This window comes from Cydia strobilella, chromosome 24 (assembly GCF_947568885.1).
Source record: "Cydia strobilella chromosome 24, ilCydStro3.1, whole genome shotgun sequence".
In the NCBI taxonomy this organism is placed as follows: Eukaryota; Metazoa; Arthropoda; class Insecta; order Lepidoptera; family Tortricidae; genus Cydia; species Cydia strobilella.
In genome coordinates, this window is record NC_086064.1 from 3,462,321 (window position 1) to 3,474,916 (window position 12,596).

At 37.8% G+C, this 12,596-nt stretch overlaps 1 protein-coding gene across 1 annotated transcript; it reads left to right on the forward strand.

The window, feature by feature from the left end:
• Positions 1–1,019: 1,019 nt before the first annotated feature.
• Positions 1,020–10,516, forward strand: LOC134752209 (uncharacterized). The gene is made up of 8 exons (XM_063687819.1): positions 1,020–1,098; positions 5,008–5,192; positions 5,670–5,809; positions 6,356–6,501; positions 7,442–7,563; positions 9,292–9,426; positions 9,649–9,810; positions 10,270–10,516. Exons 1-8 carry the CDS (start codon positions 1,035–1,037, stop codon positions 10,489–10,491), a joined length of 1,176 nt encoding a protein of 391 aa, XP_063543889.1. The 5' UTR covers positions 1,020–1,034; the 3' UTR covers positions 10,492–10,516.
• The last annotated feature ends 2,080 nt before the right edge of the window (positions 10,517–12,596 follow it).

Genomic DNA, 12,596 nt, shown 5'->3' on the forward strand with positions numbered 1-12,596 from the left:
CTTTCCTCACTCCAGGGAGTGAAACAATGTAGCTTTTTAATTTAGTGAAGGCCATGAACTTCATACTTTTATTACATTTTTTTTATGGTATGGTACGGTACGGTACGGTACGGTACGAGAAGGTAAGAGAGCGCAACTACACGCTAAAGTACATAATATTTTATATTTTATTTTATATCAGTGCAAAGCTTCAAGTAAATTTAATAAGGCATAATTATTATTACGCACTTCGCTGAGTGTGTGACAGATCATCTACGTAAATACTTACTTATTAAAACACCACAATATTGAAAAGATCATTAACCTAATTAATAAATATATTTCGAGCGATTAACAAGTGAGTTTTCAGATAACGGTACAATAGTAGTGGAGGCGCGCGCAGCCCATTTACGGTAAATCTTCAGTGTGTGTTCTCATTCCAACAAAATAAGACGGAGACTATGAGATCTCTGTGTGTTTCGTGCCTTAACTTGCCTTTATATAGGTCTAGCACATTTCTTAGACTAGACCTAGGAACGCGGAAGATTTCTAATAGGATGTAGCTTTAGGACTACCTATATCTATTGAAGTGTTATTTGTGTATTTTTTATCGTACTTGTACTCGTACTATTTTACTCTAATTCACTGTGTTTTGTACGTTGTAAGTAAGTACATAGTTTTAATTAAAGTTAAGCATGTAAGTTAATATATCTAAACATATTCGTGTATATAAATAAATAAAATATAACTAGGTATATGGGTACCTTTGGTAAAACAAAAAGACACATAAAAATTACGTATATGTGGTATTTCCTATAAAAAGGGACCTTATTGTCGATGGCGCTTACGCCATTATAAACGATGCTCCGATATAAATACAATGCCGCGCGACTCTGTGCGGCGTAAGCGCCATCGACAATAAGGTCCCTTTTTATAGAAATTGCCCCATATATATGCACACAAATTATAAACTATATTGTCCACAGGAGTGATCTTTATATATTAACTTTTGTTTTGTAGTATGATGCACATGGTCCTTTGGACCATTGGACAGAATGAAGACTTTAAGCTGTTTACTCGTGTTATTGATTGTGTTGAAAGTTGATCGGACCGGTGGTGGTAAGTTTTTATTTTTATATTTTTGATATGAATAAGAATAATAATGATTTATTGCATTACTGTGTACATTTGTAGATGGTAATCATGATACAATTTGTTTCAAGTTGTTAGTCATAAGTTACCCATTTCGGGTATGCAATACTTAAGTAACTTATGAACTAAACTTAAAATAACATGCAAAGATAATTACAAATTAATTACATTCCAATTAATATTCAAAATATTCTTGTTATTGTTATTATACTTGTATTGTTGTTGATAAGCATGTTTTGTTTTTGCCTTTCGAAACTTTTTTTATTTTATATTTTAGCCTACCTACTTATTATCAGTAACTTCCATCGCGTAACGTAAAAAAATAGAATAAATAAAATATTTTAATAAGATACTTACCTAGTTATAATTAATGAAGCTTAATTAGATTTGATTGTAAAGCTTCCTCATATTTACATAGTGTGATATATTACGTATTGTTAAAAAGATTTTTCACCACACCAGCTCGTAAAGGCTCTCTTTGTACTTCAAAAACTAATTAAAAAAAAAACTATTTCAGAATATTCAAAATTCCATACAATATTGTTAGTACCATCGTTATAGCTATGTGTTAGTAAATACATTAAAAATAAAAACAAAACTTTCAACAATGAAATCACAATCCAATAAATTAAGAAAGTTGCATTTTATCCACATGTGAGGCAAAGTAATCTGAAGCAAATTATGAGTTGTTTGCTCTGCTAGTAGGCTGATTTAAGTTGACTTCAAAGCGATGATTTTAAATGATAAATATTTAATAACGTTCATTTGAATTTGATTTGTAATGTTTTACAGTTAATATTTTCCTCGCATTGGTGCGGAAACTCGGGAGCAAAGTTTGTTTAACCCTCTTGCCTTGAAACCCTCGCAACGCTCAAGATTCCACTTTTCGAACGATTCCAATTTTGAAATCTCGCGAGGAGTTAAATAACAACTTTGCCCCCTTGTAAAACAAATAACTGTTTCGTAATAAAATAGCGCGATAATTATTTTCCTATTTAAACAACCCGGTCTTCCATCAAAATATCGGCTGTGTAAAAAAATTCAAATAGCTACTTAGGTACACGAATTACTGCGCGGGAAGTAGATTAAGGTCGACTTCACTGATAGTGATAATAATTATTTGTTTTATACTCTGATTTGTAATTAAATTCCAAAAAACTAACCTCACTCAGATCCTTTTTCTTTCGTAATAATGGAAAATATGTAAAGAAGTAAACTCAAATTTCCCTTTTGCATACTCTAGCATTTAAAATAAATATAGGTGTATCCTTTTAGCTTTGTTTAGTTTCTTATTTAATACGGAAAAGAGAAAAAGTGAGGTTAGATTATTGGAATTGATTTATAAATCAGAGTTTACAAGGGGGCAAAGTTGTTGTTTAACCTCTGTGCTAATATTGATACCCGAGCAAGCGAAAGATTCTAAAATTGTAATCTTGAGCGTTGCAAGATTTTTCACCACACCAACGTAATGAAAATACTGGCGGTAAAATATCAAACAAAATCAAACGAAATCAATTCAAAATTAAATATTTATCAATCAAAATCATCATTTAAAATGCATTTCAGTCAATTCTACCAGCATAGAGTAACTTATACTAGAGCGGTACTGTCATAGTAAATTTTGTAACCCCAGTAAATTCACTGCCATCTGTCGACATACTTTAAAACTAAAAATGAAGATTTATAAAAATACGATAGAATGTATTTAAATATAGGTAAATGATTTTTTTTATTTGCATTAATTATTTTTATGATTTTGACCCATGTTCTTTCACTGATATGCGTTAAAATTGTTAAATAACAAACGAAACCGTCAACGCCATCTATACGACTGTAGCCCAAAACTAGTAGCGCCCTCTGAACGAGAATCAAATGTTCTTGATTTTCGAGGCACGTTTTTTCCTTAGACTGTATCCATCTATTACGGAGTTATATCTATCTTTGCTACCAGTTAATAATTCAACATAAGGAATGTAAGGAACACATATGTGGATAAATGCCGCTTTCTGATCAGTTTTTAACAATCAAGAGACCCTTTAACAGCTGGTGTGGCCAAAAACAACCAACTTATACTTAACTATAGTCCCTCGAATGATAGTCCCTGACGCTATGACAGTTCATTTATGACCCTATGACGCTATGACAGTTCATATATGACCCTATGACGCTATGACAGTTCAAAGGGAGGAGCTATGACGTAAAATGTTTCTACTAACCGTTTATATTTGAATATATTCGTAGATATTTTCTTTTCTTTTCTTGATGGACTTGAGGGCGGTGTTGCCCGTAGCCAATGTCACGTAAAAGGGTAGGAACAAAATAAATGCTCTTAGAGCACGACGCTGTTCGGTGGTTGTTGTAGTTGTCTCGTAAAACCGATAGCTGGATTTTACGAGAAGCACGTGGACTACCGGCCGTTGACTCCAAAATGGTGGTTAAACACGCTTTGAGATTAATTTTCCATTCACTGCACACTATCACATTAGATTATTGTATAATAAAGCTATCGATATTACACTTTAAACAATATTAATGAGCAAAAAACAAAGGAATTAATCACGAGGCTACTATCAAGATGGCGTTCGAACCGGAAGTCTAGATATTTTCTGTTTGTTTACATCGGTGACATTCGATGACATCCAACGTTCGTTGTCAAAGAGTACTTGTTGCCAGTAAAAGAAATTGTTACCATTGATAATCCGCAAAATGGCGAGGGTCAAATAAACTGTTGTCAGGCTTTACCTATTATCAAAGATAGATATAACTCCGTAACTCCTATTATATCCACTTTGCTATTATACTTACTTTACTCTTTGCTCTGTACCTCTGTACACTCAATTGGCCTAATTCTAATTTTAATAAACGTCACAAATTAGATCTCTATACATCCAACGTTCGTTGTCAAAGAGTACTTGTTGTCAGTAAAAGAAATTAGTACCATCGATAATCCGCAAAATGGCGAGGGTCAAATAAACTGTTGTCAGGCTTTACCTATTATCAAAGATAGATATAACTCCGTAACTCCTATTATATCCACTTTGCTATTAAACTTACTTTACTCTTTGCTCTGTACCTCTGTACACTCAATCGGCCTGATTCTAATTTTAATAAACGTCACAAATTAGATCTCTATCATAGAGTAATTTATATATTATACAACATGGATCGGATATCTGTCAGTGTCAAAAGTGTTTAATTTTGTTTTAGGTTCCCTTTTTGTTCCCAGCACAATTTCTTCTACCAAATCAAAATTATTCACCGAACATTCTTATCGTGCGTGGTACGCCATAAAACGTCGTCATTGGCAAAATCCCTCCTACCAAAACCCACAAGACGGGAAAGCCATATAATATTCGTAATATAGGCGAGACTGAAAGTTCTTAAAATGGGCCACTTAGAAATCACATCTAGAATAATTGTGTAGTTTATATGATGCTTCATAATGCTTAATTATGTTCAGTTACATACAGTACTTTAACTACACACATAGAGTTAGACCAAGATAAGTCTGCAACGATTTTGATAGCACACGCAGTGCAAGTGTTATTTTAAACGTCAAACTTCTATGAAATTATGACGTATTGCACACTTTTCTTGGTCTAATTCTATTATAAGCTCACTGTGATGTGTTCAGGTATCGCATGTTACGATCGCCATCGCCATTGCGGCATTTGATCAATGATCTCACGTCATCTCGACTGATAATCCTGTGATGTTTAATATTAAGAATATTTTGCGATGGACCAGGGTCCACGTGCCTAGATATTGCCATGCGATGTAAAAGTGTACTTACTTGGATGCAAATAAAGATCTCTACCTCTATCTCTATCTACTATTTAGGTCAAATCAAAAACCTATGATTCTTATCTATTCCAGACTGCATTCTTTCATTGAAAAGCGACTTCGGTTCCCCATCGCCCGTGTATTTATTGGGGGGAGAATACCTCACCCCCAACACTGCGAGCGGCGCTATTTCATTGCGTCGCGGCGCTGTCCTGACGGTCGCATGTCCGCAGCGGACGGTCACCATCGCTGGGCAGGCTACTAGAAAAGAAGCAGTGGTTAGTTTTAACCGAATAACTTACTTATAGAGTCAGTTCCACGTCAACACTGCGAGCGGCGCTATTTCAGTGCGTCGCAGCGCTGTCCTGACGGTCGCATGTCCGCAGAGGACTATCACCATCGTTGGGCAGGCTACTACAAAAGAAGCAGTGGTTAGTTTTAACCGAATTATAGAGTCAGTTCCACGTTAACACTGCGAGCGGCGCTATTTCAGTGCGTCACGGCGCTGTCCTTTGAACTTAAATTCGCTGTATTTTTTTAACTATGTTATCTGAAGCTACATAAACTAATTGCGGCCATAGATATACCTTATCCTATTGGAAGTACAAAGTTTCAGAGCAATCTAGCAAGTCGTTTTAAAATGAGAGCGGAACTACGTTTGTGTGGAGAACCGAGCTTGCCGGGGACGTTTAACTTGTGTCTCATGGGATTTGAACAATTAAAAATAAATTCTCAGTCATTATTTTCTTCCCCAGGACGCGAAATGCGTGTCAACGTCCACCTTCTCCGTGGGACGCTGGACCGGGGAACTGAACCAGCTGAACTGCAGCTCAGCACCAGTCTTCACCGTCAAGGAGACCAGCAAGGCATGCTACCGAGGCGGTCAGACGGTCAAGTTAGTAATAATAGGCTATCGTAGCTGAACTGTCATTAGGTCAGGATCTAATGATGGGTACTTGGAGGAAACTAGAGAACTTTATACTGTATCTGTAGGCACATGTGCACCAATGCGCACTAATTGGTATTGGTACATATACAGTGGCTAAAAAATAAGTGCATTCCCGTTGCCAGGGAGGTTATGGGATTATACTGAGCAACTTTTACTATGGGACCAACCCCGAAATCGCCATAAAAAATTTGTCTGTTTCATACATTTTGGCTGGTAGGTATATTTTCTATGGGATGGTAAAAACTTTTTTCGCGATTTCTTGGTTAGTTCCTTAGTAAAAGTTGCTCAGTATAATCTCAAAACTTCCCTGGCAACGGGAATGCACTTATTTTTTAGCCATCCTGTGTATAGGTGCACCTACTTATACTAATTTGCGTTTTTCTTATAACAACGCTTTTATTTTCTGTCAAAAAGTGACATTTGCTGAAGTTGACTAAAACCCTAAAATGGTATACAGATTTATGAAACCTGTTCTTTGTTATTTGTGTTCAGGGTGGGCTACATAATCCGCGACAAACTTCACGAGCTGTACTCGGCATGCTTCGACCGCGGCACGCTTAACACACTGTTCGTGAAGCACGAGTTGACGCCGAGCAGCGTCAACATACAGTCCGGCCACAACCGCCCGCAGTTTACAGGTGACTTTATCTACAGGGTGGGCCACACACGCTTCGTGAGCTACTCGGCATACTTCGACCGCGGCACGCTGAACACGCTCTTCGTGAAGCACGAGTTGAAGCCGAGCAGCGTCAACATACAGTCCGGCTACAACCGCCCGCAGTACACAGGTGATTTTTTAGGGTTCAGTACCCACAGGGTAAAAACTGTCTAGCTATCACGGTTCATGAGATACAGCCTGGTGACAGACGGACAGACAGACGGACAGAGGAGTCTTAGTAATAGCTATTACCAGCTGTCACCAGGCTGTATCTCATGAACCGTGATAGCTAGACAGTTGAAATTTTCACAGATGGTGTATTTCTGTTGCCGCTATAACAACAAATACTAAAAACAACAAAATGAATATTTAAGGGGGCTCCCATACAACAATGTGATTTTTTTGCCGTTTTTTGCGTAATGGTACGGAACTTGGCCGGTTTTTTTGAATCGCCTGATGGTATAACTGTCGCCCGGGTTATTTGTGTTTCATTCGGGTCGTAAGTGCGTTACTGGTCGCAAAGATTGATATAACTCCGTAATAGATGTATACAGTCTAAGGAAAAAAACGTGCCTCGAAAATCACGAAAATTTGATTCTCGATCAGATGGCGCCACTAGTTTTGGCCTACACTCGTATAGAGGGCGTTGACTGTTTCGTTTGTTATTTATAATTTTAACGCATACCAGTAAAAGAACATGGGTCAAAATCATATAAAAATAATTAATGCAAATAAAAAAATCATTTATCCATATTTAAATACATTGGTAGTGAATTTACTGGGGTTACAAAATTTACTATGACAGTACCGCTCTAGTATAAGTTACTCTATGCTGGCCGTTAAGAGGGGTACGCTCTTTTCTCAAAGGTTTCAATTTCGTATGACGATAAGCGATAAAAGCGTGACAAATATCGTTGCAGGTGGCGACCTCTTTCCAGGCAAAGTCCACATCGAGAAGCTCTACAAGACGCAGTATGAAAAGGACAGGTTCAACCAGTTACTTGGACCTAACATGGCTGACAAGTATTTTAGCAAGAACCAGGTGGGTAATCTATTTATTTATTTATTTTATTTTAAACTTTATTGCACAGTAAGAATATACAGTGACAAAAGGCTGACTTAATGCTACACGGCATTCTCTACCAGTCATCCTTTAGGCCAAACAGAGAAACATAGTTGGTGCGGGGTATGTAAAGAACACTAAAACTAAATGCTTTAATAGACACAAATATAAATGTAATATGTAGATAAAATAAATATATAGGTACAACAATAAATATATAAATATCAATAAATATAAATAAATATATATATACATACCTGCCACTACCTTTACTATGCAGACACTTAATCGTGAGACTTTTCAAAAAGATACTTGCGCAGCTTGCGCTTGAACGTCAACTTAGTCTCGGCTTGTCGTATGCTGAGAGGCAAATCATTCCAGAGACGGGTGGCTTGCACAGTGAATGAATTGATCGTAGCACCAGAGCGGTGGTGCGGGATAGCTAAAATAAGTTTACGAGCGGTGCGAAGTTCGCATCCTGGTCGAGCAGTTACAAATTTAAATTTAGATCGCAAGTATTCTGGCGCCACTGGGTCAAAAAGAATGGAGAACAGGGTGCATACAATTTTGAGACTTCTGCACTCACGAATGCGAAGCCAGTTGAGTTGTCGGCGAAAGGCGGTTACGTGGTCATACTTGCGAAGGCCATAAATGAACCTAATACAGTTGTTCAATACTCGGTCGAGCTTGTCCAGTAATCCTTGCGTCACATTAGTGTGATCACAATAATCAATGACAGGTAACACCAGAGCTTGAATAAGGAGAGTTTTGGTAGAGATCGGTAGAAAATGTTTAAACCTATACAGTGATCGCAACGTATACGCAACTCTTCGACACATATCGGACACCTGGGGTTCCCAGGTCAGGCCACAATCAAACAGCAATCCTAGGTTTTTAACTTTTGTGGAAAAAGGAATGACAATGTTTTCGAAGAGAATCGGTGCAACATTCGTGAAATCGGTATTTAGGACCAGGCGTGGACTCCCGATAATGATAGCCTGACACTTGGGAGGGTTCACAGCTATTCCGAAGTCTTTGGACCAAGTTGAGATGCGATTGAGGTCATCATTCAATCTCGAGATAGCCTCGTCCACGTCATCAAGCCTCGACTGGGTGTAAAGTTGTAGGTCATCGGCATATAAATGGTAGGAGCACTTAATTTTGGTCGTTATCAAATTAATAAAAACGGAAAAAAGCAAGGGAGAAAGTATACCACCCTGAGGAACGCCCGAAGTTAGGTTGCACCAATCTAGACTTCTAAAGTTATTTATTGGATTCTTTTAAATCTTTAAATGAAAGTTATTCCCCTCTGGTTCATTCTTTGCTCCTTTTGAATGCGGTCCACAATGCGGTCCGTGCATAAGCCTCTCAGTGTGATTTGTTTGCAGGCAGACAGGTGGTTGTGCGTGATGAATGTTTGAGGTTTTGGGAGAAGATGGATGCACGTCCTTCAACAGTTTAAAATGTGTTAATTATTTATTTTTAGATGTTAAATAATATTGTAATTTGTGATTAATAAAATTGTATATTGTTTCTTTTTGTTTTTTCTGTGTAAGTTAGCAGTGGTTTGGTATTTTTACTGTCATACTGTTCAACTTGTTTGATAAATAAATAAATAAAACATTCAAAATGAACAATGAGTAAAACATGATCACCGAGGCTTTACGGGCTACTAATTGTTATATTTGTTATGTTTTATTCCCCCAGTTCCTGACGCGTGGGCACTTGGCCCCTAGAGCGGATTTCTCCCTCGCAGCACTGCAGCGAGCTACCTTCCACTTCGTCAATGTAGCGCCGCAGTGGATGAAGGGCAACCGGGGTGATTGGGGCGCTCTCGAAGAGGTAAGTTACCTCTTAACCTGTGACGGCCCTAATAAGTTTTAGTCTCAGACAGACAGACGCACGAGTGATCGTATAAGGGTTCCGTTTTTTCCTTTTGAGGTACGGAACCCTAACAAGTAAAAATTGGTGTCCAACCGAAACTGAAGATTTAATTCATTTTGAAGTCGGTTTTCCTTGTTTTTAAGATGATTTTTAACCTCATCTTATGTGGTCACCATGCAGGCCCTCCGCCGGAGAGTGAAGACTACCAACTCCTCAGTAACAGTCTACACGGGGACCCACGGGGTGCTAGCGCTACCCGGGACCCAGGGAGAGAAGGAACTCTACCTATACTCAGATGAGAACAACAATATGGCTGTGCCTGTGCCGCTATACTTTTATAAGGTAAGCAAGAGAGGGACTCAGAGAGAAGAAACTGTGTCCTGTAAAACCGCATTTAGACGGTTCAAGAACTTGCATGCAACTTTTGTTAGGTACATTGCGGTATGTGGTCGATCGACTGAATTCATTGTAAAGTTGGTCAAGCAAATCTTATGGCGCGAAATTTAAGGGTCTCCGGCAAGCTCCTTTCTCTGTACAAACGTAGACTTCGCACTTGGCCGGTTTTTTTAGGGTTCCGTACCCAAAGGGTAAAAACGGGACCCTATTACTAAGACGTCTGTCCGTCTGTCTGTCTGTCACCAGGCTGTATCTCATGAACCGTGATAGCTAGACAGTTGAAATTTTACAGATGATTTATTTCTGTTGCCGCTATAACAACAAATACTAAAAAGTACGGAACCCTCGGTGGTTTTGTAATTTTTCTAAATTGTTCTCAAACTGCCAGTTTTTTTTTTATTCCAGCTAGTCCACGACCCATCCCGCCGCGCAGCCACAGCCTTCATCACAATCAATTCGTCCTTCTTCAACGCGTCGGCGGAGAACGCGTTGACGTTCTGCGATGACGCGTGCGCATCCTGGCTGACGTGGCGCGACGACGCGACGCACAGCTTCTGTTGCAACTATGACGCGTTCAGCCGTGTTATAGACCATGTGCCTCAGCTGGAGGTCTATGAACTCTATTAGAATTTCTGAGTCCCGGCAAGCTCGGCCGAATTGCACCTTTTCATACAAACGTAGGTCGGGCATTTTTTCTATAGTGATAATAATAAATAAATAAAACACACCCTTAGTGAAGAGGTTGCGGGGCAGCCCAAACAGCATACTGAACACCATTGCAGAGCGATGTGAGGGGCGCTTCCAGAAGCACTGGAACCTTTTGCATTGCTCGCTAGGTTATGTATGATTGTTCTTGAGTGTGTTATTATGTATATATTAATTTAAGGTGCCTACTAATACTAGCTCTAAGTAAACTTTTCTTACTAACAACTATGGACATTATGTTTCCGAAATAAATTATATTTGAATTTGAATTTGAATTATAGGGACATCCTTACACAAATTGGCTAAGTCCCACGGTAAGCTCAAGAAGGCGTGTTGTGGGTACTCTGACAACGATATAATACTTATACAAATACTTAAATACATAGAAAACATCCATGACTCAGGAACAAATATCTGTGTTCATCACACAAATAAATGCCCTTACCGGGATTCGAACCCAGGACCATCGGTTTCACAGGCAGGGTCACTACTCACTACCCACTAGGCCAGATAGACCTGTACCAATAACTTCTGAGGTTATAAGAATATTAATGTTGCTTATTTTTTATATATAGTTTCCAGACCATATACTAAACCTAAAAATAATATTTTGTGTCATCCTAGGTATTTGCTTAGGTAGAAATTTAGGTATTTCTTTTTTCAATCAGCATTCTGTAAAAAAAATATTCGAGACGAAATTCTTTGTTTCCCTGTAAAGGCAAAGTGGCTTCCGACGTACACACGCATTTTGTGTCATTTTCATCCACGGGTATAATGGCATTCAATAAATACCTAATATTGTTCCTAAAACGCCTAAAAAAATATTAGAGTCGGTAAGTGAAGTGTTGTACTTTACAGAACATTGTTATATGTTATTCAAACAAATCTGTGTCAAATTCATCCACCGCTTTTATTTAAAAAAAAATTTTTTCTAATTAACACCCTGTATCTGCCACAAAAAAAAATCATATTATTAAGTTTACGTCTACAATATTATAATACCACATTGAGACATCATTCATAATTTGGGTCATTTTGATCCACGGTTTTTTTACTATCTGGCAAAATAAAACTCAATTGAGCAAGAAGGGCGTGCGCGGGGAAGGGTACCTACGCGGGTGGGGTGCTTATTATACTTGCCGCAATATCAGCTGGCGACTGAGATCTTAATACTATCTCCTTTACCCTTGTTAAGACCAACCAAGAGATGGCATTATGAGCTGTCTCGCCACTTAGTTTTGCGATACAGTGTATTTATTTCATTCGGAGGCATAATTACATTGTCTTATCAATCGTACCGTAGTAGGTATATAAATATAATTAAAAATAAACTGTAGGCTGCACTCCTCATACTGACCAACATTTGTGACGTTCCTAATCAAAAGGTACCACTTTCTCTGACAGGTTATTTGTATAAAGATATAATCAAATTTCGTCTTTATGGTAAACGACAAAGTGGTACCTACCTTTTGATTGAGAATGTCACATCAGCGACTTAAAAATTACTTTTGTTTCGATTTTTAGTAGACTTTTTAAGTTTATTTTAAGACGCAATTTATTGTGATTTTTGTTATGTTTAAGCGTGGCAAGCAACATTAATTACATTGATGATGATGTTCATTAAATACAATATTTTTTCATACTATACTGAACTGTCACCCTATACATGAGAATGAACAGCGCCCTCTTGACAATGATCATATATTACTGGTCAGGCTTTAATATGTGTCATAATTTAGTAAAGTCCCCTTTGTGGATTCTAAATTTCCGAGTTACAGCAGTTTAGTGGAAGCGTTTTTTTTTAAATATAAATTAAGGGTTGAATAAAGAGGAAAGAAAATTTGATTATTTTTGCGCTACGACGCACGGTTTAGGAGATACAGCCCTAAAGTTTTTTTTGTTGTTTTTTTTTTCTTTTTTTTGTCATTGCGTTTTTTGTTATTACTTTGGGGTTTCATAAAAGGGAACGAAAATTTTATTATTTTTGCGCTACGACGCACGGTTTAGGAGATACAGCCCTAAAATGA

Excerpts from the sequence above, each read along its gene's own strand:
- LOC134752209 (XM_063687819.1), top strand. The coding sequence starts at position 1,035 with ATGAAGACTTTAAGCTGTTTACTCGTGTTATTGATTGTGTTGAAAGTT. Across the intron at positions 7,564-9,291 it reads AGTATTTTAGCAAGAACCAG|TTCCTGACGCGTGGGCACTT; the intron begins GTGGGTAATCTA and ends TTATTCCCCCAG. Across the intron at positions 9,811-10,269 it reads TGCCGCTATACTTTTATAAG|CTAGTCCACGACCCATCCCG; the intron begins GTAAGCAAGAGA and ends TTTTTATTCCAG.